Source organism: Micropterus salmoides, unplaced genomic scaffold (genome assembly GCF_014851395.1).
Source record: "Micropterus salmoides isolate LMB-PRFRI ecotype aquatic unplaced genomic scaffold, ASM1485139v1 Ms_hic_scaffold_3, whole genome shotgun sequence".
Lineage (NCBI taxonomy): Eukaryota > Metazoa > Chordata > Actinopteri > Centrarchiformes > Centrarchidae > Micropterus > Micropterus salmoides.
Genome location: NW_024042261.1, coordinates 21,980,798 through 21,992,940, shown reverse-complemented (window position 1 = coordinate 21,992,940; position 12,143 = coordinate 21,980,798). Strand labels below are relative to the sequence as shown.

At 39.0% G+C, this 12,143-nt stretch overlaps 2 protein-coding genes across 3 annotated transcripts; one reads left to right on the top strand and one right to left on the bottom strand.

Moving 5' to 3' along the window:
* Positions 1-428: 428 nt before the first annotated feature.
* aifm4 (apoptosis inducing factor mitochondria associated 4) lies at positions 429-7,946 on the top strand. Of its 2 annotated transcripts, none has more exons than XM_038693848.1 (19): positions 429-576; positions 1,770-1,851; positions 1,990-2,099; positions 2,212-2,321; positions 2,429-2,473; positions 2,584-2,665; positions 2,874-2,986; positions 3,126-3,212; positions 3,314-3,405; positions 3,550-3,680; positions 3,914-4,029; positions 4,138-4,209; positions 4,679-4,742; positions 4,964-5,040; positions 5,348-5,465; positions 5,612-5,710; positions 5,793-5,868; positions 5,960-6,064; positions 6,858-7,946. In XM_038693848.1, the coding sequence occupies exons 2-19, from the start codon at positions 1,772-1,774 to the stop codon at positions 6,886-6,888; spliced, it is 1,608 nt and encodes a 535-aa protein (XP_038549776.1). In that variant the 5' UTR covers positions 429-576; positions 1,770-1,771; the 3' UTR covers positions 6,889-7,946. The 2 variants fall into 2 exon arrangements, with proteins under 2 accessions (XP_038549776.1, XP_038549775.1); XM_038693847.1 differs by lacking the exon at positions 429-576 and adding an exon at positions 824-1,262.
* Positions 7,947-8,343: 397 nt separating this feature from the next.
* Positions 8,344-11,369, bottom strand: zgc:153372 (uncharacterized protein LOC767695 homolog). Its single transcript, XM_038693849.1, has 10 exons — positions 11,212-11,369; positions 10,870-11,003; positions 10,240-10,390; positions 10,024-10,160; positions 9,859-9,928; positions 9,687-9,768; positions 9,448-9,579; positions 9,223-9,365; positions 8,865-8,987; positions 8,344-8,616 (listed from the first exon to the last, which is right to left on the bottom strand). The coding sequence occupies exons 1-10, from the start codon at positions 11,245-11,247 to the stop codon at positions 8,539-8,541; spliced, it is 1,086 nt and encodes a 361-aa protein (XP_038549777.1). The 5' UTR covers positions 11,248-11,369; the 3' UTR covers positions 8,344-8,538.
* Between the last annotated feature and the right edge of the window lie 774 nt (positions 11,370-12,143).

Genomic DNA, 12,143 nt, shown 5'->3' with positions numbered 1-12,143 from the left:
ACAGAATAATTAGAATGACTCCTTGTTTTAAAGCTGGTTGGCTTTGATCTATTTGAAAACAACAGCCACCAGCGTAGGATTTGTTTATTAAGTATATTATTTCTTGCCCACACTCTTCAATTCACGAAAAAAAGGTACTATCTGACCAAGAGGCCTGCTAATTACGAAGAGCACTTGAAGGCAACATTGCGTCAAACCCACCTCATTGGTTCACAAACCTCCGTGGATTTATGGGAATAGTAGTTTATTTCAGCAAGTAAACAGAGAATATGTAACACATGGCGTGGTGCTTTCATAAGGCACGACATTGTATTATACTCTGGTGTTGTTTAATATTATACCTGGATCTTGAAGCACTTTTCATATTTTACTTTTCACTCTTGTTTCATACAGTGGAAGAGAAAAACAAAACAAAAAACAGCGCTTCCCTCATTCAAGCTATGAGCCCTGCCCTGGACATGAATGAATTTTTGGTGATACAGCGCCACCATCCGTTTGAGGACAACAAAAATCAACCTCAGCTCCCATCAGTATTTTCCTGTCACTGGTCAGCAGCATAGACTGTATATAAGAAAGGTCAGCAGGTAAAACGGGGTGAATGGGTGTGTTGTAGGCATACAGTCTATTGTTGTAGATAAATACACAATAGAGACTTTTTGGGGCCATTATTATTACTGCGCGAGAAACATAGAGAGGAAACAAATAAATTGACAACCACAACAAAAACAGAGACATAAGACATATGTTTACAACAGTTTAACTCCTAGTTTGACTGTAAGATAAGGGTCAAAAACACACTGCTTGCAGCCGCTCTTTACAAACATCTGACTTTTTAATCGTGTTTTAAACATTTGATTCATGAAAAGTTACTTACATTTAACTTCATTTTAACTTCCTGAAATTACTCTGCTAAAACACCCACATAGTGGTTTGTGTTAGTTAGCTTCGACTATAATCTTGTCGAAGTAGTATGCGACGGACTGCTATGCTCTGTCCGTCGCATACTACTGTGTGGTCCATAGCTAATCTCTACCCTGGAGCATGTGTCACCGATGTGGCCGTAATCTCCCATCTCTCCTCGGCTACGGTTGGCTCGCGGGGAGCACGGGACTCCTACTCTCTGTCACGCGGGCAGTTCCATGCCTGTGCTCGTTCATGAACCACCCGCATCTGTGTTAGTCTACGGAAAACACTGCCGATCGAGGATCAGTCTGTTACCACACATGCATCGTTTCTCACTGCTGTTAGCTGGAAGAATACAGGTGAGCCACGCGCAGCTTTGACGTTTGACTAGCCTAATTAATACAGCTAAATGACATTTAGAAAGACGCCTGTGTTAAATGTGAATGGTATTTTTGTTGTTGTTATTAAAAAGCCTTTCACATTATCTCATTTATTCTGTCAGCTTCACACCAAAGGATTTCTGTTCTGTCTACTGAAGCCAAAAGGAATCGTTTACGTTTCATTGTAGGCCGACAATGGAGAGTGAAGCCTTTTATTTGTAATTTCTTTTTTCGTCTTATTTGTCTTATGTACTTCAAGGCTGTTTAAGAAGTAGGCGAGAGTTGCAACTGGCTTTTTAAATGAACAAGAACACTCCCAGAACAAAAACATTCATTTGAATAAGCACATATAAAGCAAACAGGCTCAACACGTGAATACATATTGTACAATGTGAAGAAACCATACCATCACATAAAGCCAGCTGTAATTCAAGACTGGCTGCCTAACAATGGTCATGTTTTCTTAATGTGACTGATGTTTTGCAGGAATGATTCAGTGCCAAGAAGGTGAGGTGCAGGAGGAGGTGACTGGGATGGTATGTGAAGAGGCCGACCTGAAAGATGGACAGTAAGACACAATGCTTTTTTTTTTGCTGGAAAAAGATCATATTTTTAGTTAAAGCCACCGCTGCCAGTGAAGGTGATGCTGAAGTCACCTACATTTGTGAGCTTTTTCTTCACAATTTCTCTCTTGTGTTTTATAAAGGATGAAGGAAGTAACTGTCGGTGATCAGAAGGTGTTGCTTGTCTGCGCCCAGGGTCAGTACAGTGCTGTTGGAAGCCAGTGCTCTCATTATAATGCTCCTCTTGTTAAAGGTAAACCTTCCTCAATTTTCAGTTTCTCATTCTCTATATAACAATATTTTTATAATATATGTTTTTGCTTCGCGTTTGAGTAGTGTTAATTGCATGTGCGCTGATAATCCAGGAGCACTGGTTGGTGACAGAGTGAGATGTCCCTTTCATGGTGCTTGCTTTAATGTCAGAACTGGAGACATTGAAGAGTATCCAGGTCTGGACTGTCTGCCTAGTTATAAGGTAAAACATGTCGGTTGACATCAACATTTATTTGCAATGTACTGCTTTTTTTTCATAGGGATGACATACTGTACCTAAACTTCTCTCTTTTTAAAAACACTTTACAGGTAAAAGTTGAGGAGGGCAAGGTGTATGTTACCATCAACAAAAATGTAAGTGATGGTTAAATTAAATAGATAAAAGTTATCACAAATGTTCCCCTTCATTTTGTGTTAAAAATACACTATTTTAAACTGTCCCTTGTTTGTTTGTTTCCCCTCAGTCTCTGAAGTTGACGAAGCGGGTGAAGGAGATGTGCAGCATGGTACCAGACGTCAAACACACTATCCTGCTGATAGGAGGGGGTAATGTAAATTAGGATTATTAAAATATCACATTTAAGAATCTGAAATCAGAGAATTTTTACTTTTTTCCATACAACTCCCTGCTAGTAGGATTGAAAGATGAGACTAACAGTGCAATGAATTTGGTGGTCTTGTGCTGCCATGTTTCTTTAAGCTACATCTCTGAATGAAAAACTGACACACTGAAAATGAACCTTTGTGTTTTTAGGCCCTGCCTCCCTGGTTTGTGCTGAAACGCTGCGGCAGAACTGCTACCAAGGTCGAATCGTCATGGTCACCAAAGACAATCTGCCTCCATTTGACAAGCCCAAGCTGAGTAAGGTGAGAACGGGGAGGGGGATCCTGTATCCATGTGTATTTGGATCACATAGATTACATATACATAGATTTTTCTGTCAGTGTTTGTCAGCAACTTTGTTTTTAGATGATTGTCTTTAGTAAATGGCATTTCCTCTCTCAGATTATGAATCTGGACAGCAGCAGCCTCCTCCTGCGGCCAAGTGACTTTTATCAACAGCATGGGATTGAGGTGTGGACACAGAAGGAGGTGAGAAGCGAAAAAATCTATTTGGGATGTATTATTCTCACCATATTTGGAGAACCCCATCCTCTCTTTGGTCACGTTAAGACACGTGTTTTGTGCTGCAGGTGCTGTCGGTACACCCAGCTGATAAGGCGGTGAAGTTGAGCGATGGCTCTTTGCAGCATTACGACCAGCTTCTCATCTCAACGGGCTGTAGGTCAGAGTCATCATCCTGTTCCTCAAGTTTTTCAGAAACAAAAAGCTAATTGGCTAAACATTCATGAAAAGATCTATTAATGTTGCATTTTAATGTGCCCATATAACAACAGCAACGTGCAGCGATAGTTTGTTTTGATTGCAGAGCGCGGCCGCTCAGCTGTCCTGGCTGGGACCTGAAGGGAGTAAAGTTACTGCAGAGTTATGAAGATGCCAAAGAGATTCACAACTCCTGTCTGGGCCAGAAAACTGTTGTGATCGGAGCCTCCTTCATAGGTTATAAGACTCATTTACTTTAAATATAGCAGAATGAGACTTGTATTGTTCATCTTTTCAAAAGCAAGCTTGCAGGTGTTTGTCCTTGCAGCTGATTTTCAGGTCGACATGATGGCGTCATTACCTCATTTATAGCCACCTCTCTATATTAAATATGCCGCTTAAATATTTGACAGAGCAAGATAATGCTACTTTACAACACACCACTGATATGGTTTTCATTAACACAACAGGTATGGAGGTGGCATCCTACTTATCAGACAAAGCTGCCAGTGTGGCCTTGGTTGGCACCACCAGATACCCGTATGAGCGATCTCTGGGGCCGGAGATTGGCAAGATGAGCATGCAAGTAAGAAACAATGATGACAGTAGTCAGTCACTGTCACTGTTGAGTGGGATTTTCTTATCTTTTGTTTAATGAAACAAACTTTAAAATACACTTGTTTCTCCTTTTAAGATGTTGGAGGAACAACGTGTAAAGTTCTACATGAAGGATGGAGTCGCTGAGATCAAAGGGGAGAACGGAAAGGTAACTCTACTTTCAGCATAAGCCTTTATCACAGCACACATTTTGACTTGTTATGGTATGAAAAGGACAGGTGTTACAAACATTAACGATGGCTCACTGGAAATAATGTCAAGAAATTAGACCTGTTTATGAATTACAACTTTTTTTCTCTGACCTTTTTATTGCTTATCAATTGAAAAGGAAATAATTAAAATTACTACATAATGTTGCTTTAACAATGGTTTCACTCTGTTCAAGTGTCTCAGTAAGATACAACAGTGTGACGGTGAGCCAGCATGCACACACCAGGACCCCGAAACCGAAGGAGCTACATGGAATTTAGCCATTGTTCATTCTGTAATGTACACCTGTGCTTGTCCTACTATGTAAAATGTCATCAATAGGAAAAAAAAACCTGTTGTCACTGAAACTGGAATTGTGCAGCTTCAACCCATTGTGTAGATCCCTGCATAAGTTGTTTTTTCCCCAGGTGAAGGGATTGGTACTGACTAGTGGTAAAGTCCTGGAAGCTGACGTGGTGATTGCGGGAATTGGTAATTTTATTATTCTACTTCAAAGTTTCGGGATATACACTTTATTAACATCATTGAATACAAATAACGTTTGGTACTATTTTAACGTCCATATATTTTAAGATGCGGACTCTACATTACTCCGCTACATCAGTAACAGTTATTTCAACAAGAGTCTTTCACATTCAAACCTTTGCTGTGCAGTTCTGCAAAAATCAACTGCAGAGATCTCTGTTTTTCAGGTGTAATTCCCAACTCAGACTTCTTGGCAGGAAGCAAGTTGGAAGTGGATTCAAGGAAAGCTGTGATTGTTGACAAGGTAACACAAAGTGTAGGTTAGAGGCCTACAGCCAATGTTGAATCACTGTGATATTGATAAAGTTAATGAAGCCTAAATTTGGCTTTACATTTACAACTTAATTAATCTCATGGGTGAAGTTGCTTGTTTTTTTAAAATGTTTGGCCAAACATAAATATTGACTGTTTTCTGAATCCGCCAGCTAATTGTGTCCAGGTGACTGAACTTAATAATTTTGTATATATACTGTATATACATTCCTTTGTAAGCCTGACAGCTGTGGACCTGTTGAGGCTCCTGCTCTAAACTCCTTTGTCTTTTCTAACAGTTCATGAGGACCAATATACCAGATATCTTTAGTGCTGGAGATGTTGTTTCTTTCCCTCTGACCATCTGTGGAGACAAAAGGGTCAACATTGGTCACTGGCAAATGTCTCAAGCTCAAGGTAAGAGACTGAAGAATTCAAAGAACCATAGCTTCATATTTTGTTGAGTTCTGTTTAAATATTTCTGAATCACCCATGATTTTTTAATCCAGATAATGATGATTAATGATGCTTGGGTTTGTTTCTTGTTTTGTTTTTTACCTCAGGAAGAGTAGCTGCCTTTAACATGCTGAAAAAGCCAACCAAAATCGAGTCTGTGCCTTTCTTCTGGACTGTGTTGCTTGGGAAAAGTATCAGATACACAGGTAGAGTATTTATTTAGAAACGTCAGCCTTTCATCAGAATATTTAAACCCAGGCTGTACTGAGTCTCATTTCCTCTTTCTAGGCTATGGGGAAGGACACACAGAAATCATATTCAAAGGCAAAGTGGAAGAAAGGAAGTTCTTGGCGTTTTACATAAAGTGAGCAGCTGTGGAATAACTTGCACATACAGCTTAATATGAATTCATGCAGTTTGTGGTGAATTCCTTTCATTTCTCCTTTTGTTAAAAGAGATGAGGCGGTGGTGGCTGCGGCCAGCCTTATGTTTGACCCTGCTGTGGCCCGTCTTGCAGAGTTGATGGCTACTGGGCAGGTCCTAACAAAGGCACAGGCTCAGTGAGTACCATTCACACAAACTAGACAGTGTGTTTATGTACTTTACACACATTAAATACATGAAATATTGATGAATTTCTCAGTTGGTATATTTATTGTGTCATAAGGGAGTAAATGTCGTTCTCTTTGTTTATATTACTGGCGATGAGATAAAGAAGCCAAATCCACAAGACTGCGTTGCGTATAAATGCACCCATGACCCACTGTGGTTTCAGCTTTACCTATTACACCTGCATTAACTATTTTTGTAGCCTTTTTTTGGCCCCTTGAAAACAGCCCTGAAATATCATCACCTTTAAGTTGATGTCTGTCACTTTTTGGTCTCCACCAACCCCTGAGAAAAATATCTGGATCTCTGGTTGCTAAATGCTCCATTATGTTCACTAGCTAGTTGCTAACTTTGGTAGCGTACAGTGATTTAAAACAGTTTTTAGAGCTTTTCGCTGAGAAGTTCTGCCAACTGTGGCAAAAAATGACGCTATGTAGAGCTGAGGGTAACAGCGTAGTCGAGTGATAACAGTCAGATGATCCACCGTTAAAATGATAAATAATGATTATAACAGCTCTAGCTGTTATAGTGTGACTCAGTTGGTATAGACATGACAGAGGCTTGTGGGATGTGGAAGATACACCTGCAACAAAAACAGATAGTGATCGGAAACCTGGACGACATACAAGTCACTAAACACGCTAAACTAAACACAACAAGAATATAAATAATTGATGTTCTATGTAAACATTGACCCACTACTCTATGTTGAATTTTTGTTTTCTCACTTCATCATGTGTTCAGAGCTGATGACCTGAGCTGGCTGCAGATGTAACCAGAGGCCTGCTGTATCCAGGAGTAACACCTCTCAGTGACGAAGGATGTCGCCTTTCCCTTTCTTCTTCTTCCTCTTCTCTATCAAATAGTGCCTAGTTTACCTATGATTACTCTGTTTACTGACGTACACAGCTCTTACACAGAGCACTGTTACTATAGCAGCAAGCAAAGCTTTATTGAATTTGCACTTTGTGCCCTCGGTCACCTGATCTATGTGTCACGAGCAGAGCCTGGATACGCTGACTGGCAGCAGTTTCACTTTTATTTATTTAACTACAGCTGTACTAAAAGTGGGTTGTCTAAACTGTCACAGTGTGTGCTTAATATTAGCTACACAAAACACACACAACTCCATTTGTCTTAGTTACAATACATTTATGAGCAACCTATTTAAAATATAAAATACAAAGGTTAGTTAAAATACTGCACTCAAATACGATAATGAACATGTTGTTAAGAACAGTTTTTTACTTTTTACATCAAAACATGTCTCATATTCAGAGTAATTCTTTAATTAATCATAATTTTTTTTTTACAGCAGAGATGTAGCTCATTGTTTACTCTTCATCATATAACTCACATTCATGTATTTAGTGTTTGACTTTATAATTCAAATGAAGAGAAAACAGAATGCAAGCACTTTATCGAATCTTACCTTCCACTACTTGAAAATGCCGCCTAGTGCTTTGTTATGCATAACTGATGCTCAGGTTTTCAATCTGTTGAACACATTGATTATCCATAATATATTTACTGTTGTCTGCCTATGAGTGCAGTATGGGGATGCGTTCTCTGTCAGGGCTATTTTTCCTGCTACAATAAGTCACTGCTCATGTGTAGATAACCTTTGCTGCTTTATTTCTTGTAGGTTTTGACAGTCGGCCAGTTGCTTTTGAAATGTTTATATAAAATTTAATATGCTTTTGGTGTAGGTGTGTAAAGAATTTAACAAATAAATCAGTGATTATTATGTCTTTAAATTTTACTTCCACTTAATTGCTTTAAACTGTAGAGCAGCAACGATTATTTGTCAACTAATAAATTATTTCGACAATTGGTTTGAGTCATTAATTTAAAAAAAAGGTCATAATTCTGTGGATTTAGCTTCTTAAATGTGAATATTTTCTAGTTTCTTTACTCCTCTGTGATGTTAACTGAGTATCTTTGAGTTATTAACTAAACAAGACATTTGAGGATGTCATCTTGGGCTTTTAGAAATGTATTTTCCACCATTTTATAGACCAAACAACTTATTGATTAATCGAGAAAATATGATTAAATTAATCCTTACTTGCAGCCTACCCAATGACTGCAACCCACTCTCAGTATTCTTTACTTAACATTAGCAAGATGCTTTTTTTGTTATTTTTAGACTGAACCTTTTTCTTGTACATTTATATTATCTTTTTACTTGGATGTTGCTCAAGTAGATCAAGGTTTATGTGACAATTGTGCATAGAAAGTCACAGACAGTTTTATTATATTGTAAATTAACTTGACAAAACTATCCTTCACAAGACATAGGCGACGACTAGAACACAATGATTTGTCTAATGTACCGTTATGGAGTTACCAAATCCACTAATTAAAATCTAAAAATGTGTTACAATTCTATTTATGTACGTATACTCAAAATTCATCTACATCTTTATTTGCTTGTTTTGGAGCATTTTGTCACGGAGGATCCCAGTTTGTCAGCAAGCAGAAATGGGTTGAGGTGGCAGCACTGAGGACAAAATAAAGAAAATTCACTGTCACTTTCACGTGAGACTGAAACAAATCTTCGATTACTATCGAAGCGTAGGCTGTGCAGTTGCTACAAAGAGTTATTCTTTCTGTAAAACTTTGGAAAATTCCTAAATATTTGAAGCTGCACATTAAAATTAAAGTATTTTTAAAGCTAGGTAACCTGTGTCATTTGATTCTTGCATGTAAAAACGGATACCATTTAAAAATTAAAGGATTTTTAGCTACCTGTGGTGTTGACTCTGGGGTGGACTCTGGTTTATCTGATATCTGGACGTTGAAATCCGGAAAGAAACGGGAACTCTGGAGAATTGCTGCCATGTCTCCGTTTACCTGCACTGCCACATCTTTCTGTAGAGCACAAAATAAAACGCTGACCTAAACTTTCTAACAACATACCAGATCATTTTTAGACATGAATGTGTAGGATTTTCTTTTCTGAGATAAAAAAAAAAGTTTCTTCTCAACACATATAGACTTATTTTTCCTCTTACTGGATGAATAAGCCACAGGTTAGTAAATAATCTTTGATAAAGGAACTCTGTATTGGCTTCATTGGCCCTCTCTGATGCAACTTTTATTATACCTTGAAACAGTGTGAGGAATCAAAGTCCAGCTGATCTGGGAAATCTACCACAGTCCCTTTATAGGTCACTGTTGCCTCCACCATGACCGGACATTTGGGTAGCTTGAAGAGCCGGAAGGTACCCGAAGCATAGCTGATGTCACCTACAAAAATGAAAAGCTGGCTCATTTGCAGAATTAAAATGATCTTCACATGTCATCCAAAGTCCATGTTTCCTTTTGGTACCTGCTTTTGCTTTGAGCTCGCTGTTGTAGATCACAATGTGGCTTGCTGACACGAGGTGTGGCGTGCTGAAGCCTACGCTGTGGGCCAATGAAATCAGATCCTGCCAAAACAGAGAGCCACCCATTCCTTCACCTAGGACCGAAAAACAAAGAGGTCACAGCCAAAGTGATGCAGGGATTCTGTGCTGTATTCCTGCCCTTTACATTGAATCTTTAGATGACAATGCAATATTTTTTTACCCCACAGGACTGGATCTTGCTTCATGTGATCAGGAACCACTTTACTGGCATACATGTCACTGAAGTACAGTTCACCTCCCTCCTGTGTAAAATGAGAGCGCCATGAGAACCATGAGCGTTCCTGTACATCTTTGTTTTTAATGTAGTTGGTATAAAAATTCTTCAGACTAACCTTTAGGACATTGTAAGCTTGCTGTAGCACTGCTCTTTTATCAGGACACAGACAGATTACACAGTTGGATCTGGATGTATCAGAGGAGAAAACTGTTTAATCAGCTGATCAAATCTGTTTTTAGTAACAGACCATTGACAGATCATATCCATGTTTTAAACCTACAGTACAACATCCATTGAGTCCCTCTGTATGCCAGCTTCACCGAGCTTCTCCATGTACCCCTGGACAAAGGTGACGTTGGGCTCCTTGTAGCCACACTTGTTTTGATGATACTCAATGTACTGATGAGATGCTGCGATCTAAAGAAATGCACATTGTGTCACTAGAAAGTACAGAAATCCATTGCAGATTGGTGTGTGTGCAAGCATGTGTAATCACCAGCTCCTCTGTCATATCAATGCCTGTCACATGTCCGCTCGGTCCTACAAGTTTACTGAAGGCGTAACAGTCTCTGCCAGAGCCGCTGCCGAGGTCCAGCACCCTGCAGCCCTCAAGTTTCGCTGGAAAGGGAAGGCCGCAGCCGAAGAATCTGGGGGGGATATTGTAAATGATAACAGCGCATAAAAACAACATCACTGTGCAATGAGGAAGACCAGAGAGAAAGCTAGTTGCTCTGCTGGGTGTCATTTTTAATCATTAAATGTAAGCAATATAAGCTTATATATTCAAGTACTGTTACAGGATGATGTTCACAGATTATTTTTTTTAGCATGATCACAAATGGATTTTTGACTTACCTGTCTGCTTCATGTGGACATGTAGATGACTGCAGTGTACACGTGTTTTATTTGTATGTGTCCTATGTGTTTCATGCTCTTGTTGTCACAGAGTAATCACGTCATACATATAGTAGTTTTAGTAAATATTTGCAGACTTTGATGACACCATCTGATGTCATGATGTGCATAAGAAAGTTGACCCTTGGCGTGGGAAATATGCAAATACAACATGTTCAGTTATGATGTTTAATATGCAAGAGTAAAGGTGAGATAAGATTGCAAACCGGACCTTTTGGTTACCTCTGGGTGGACCAGGCTCAGTGCATCTGTGACACTTTTTGGTAGTGGACGGCAAGACAAACTGCAGGAGGCAGCACTTGTTTGCAAATCACCAGAGGACTCCAGTCGACTGCCATAGTACTTCTGCACACATGAAGTCAACATGAAGATTCAACAGCATTGCTTTACAGGCTGTCATATGACTAATTACATGGTCAACCTGAAACTAGTATTACAATACAACAAATCCCACCCTCTGTGCAATGTCAGACCTGCTACTGAAGAAAACATCTCCATAAACTAAACTACAAACTAAATAAAACTGAATGTTGACCGATCGAAACTAAACTACCTTCACATTTTCCCGCACGTCCTCACTAGTCGCCATTACGTCCGAGAGCGTTACAAAAACTTAAAAAAGTGGCTTCAAACGACAAAACTATAATCACACGAATGAATGTCAAGCAAAATTTGCATTGAGCCACTTCATGACCATATACTCTTCCGGTCCATTTTTTCAGAATAAACGCGGCAACACAAAAGAAACACGTACAATAAAGTTTTTACTTTTCAAAGAAATTGAACACTGCGCTGGTTCATGGTGTTCATTTCCACAACTGCAGCCTTTAGTTTCAATAAGTTGTGTTTACTCATTCAGACAAAAGGCTGTGATTTCAATTATTCTGTACTGGTTGCGTATACTATCAAAAATAAGATAATATTGTGTCATAATAGCTCACAAACAAGGTTTGCAGGAGCAGATAAAAACGATATTATCACCCAATGTCTGAAATATTCAGATTCAAAGGTGTTGCAGCTGGATGACAAATTTCAAACTTTTTAAGAGATGATCTGAAGACTTAACCTCAGCTAATTAAAGGAATTAGTTTCATAATTAAAAAAAAAAGAGTTTGCTTTGCCACTTATCAAGAATATATTTTTCTAATTTCATGTAGCTCAATAAGGACATTATGGGAAACAAAACAGACTGGACAGGACAGTATTACTGATCTAAAAGTATTTGGTGGTACACATTTGTATACAATACAATAGAAGGAGAGGGCTAGTACGTAACCTAAAATGTACTACAGTGTATGCTTTTCTTGTTGTTGAACCCCTGTAGGATACACTCCAACACTGCAGGGAGCAGTAGTGTGCCGGAAACGGGATCATCCGGGTATTTGCAAAATTGCGCTTGTCCAACGTTTGCGTATGTTTCGACGTAGAGGCCGCACTGTCTAGCGGTAAGAAATACCTCCATCCGGCGTATCTTTTGTCTGTGAT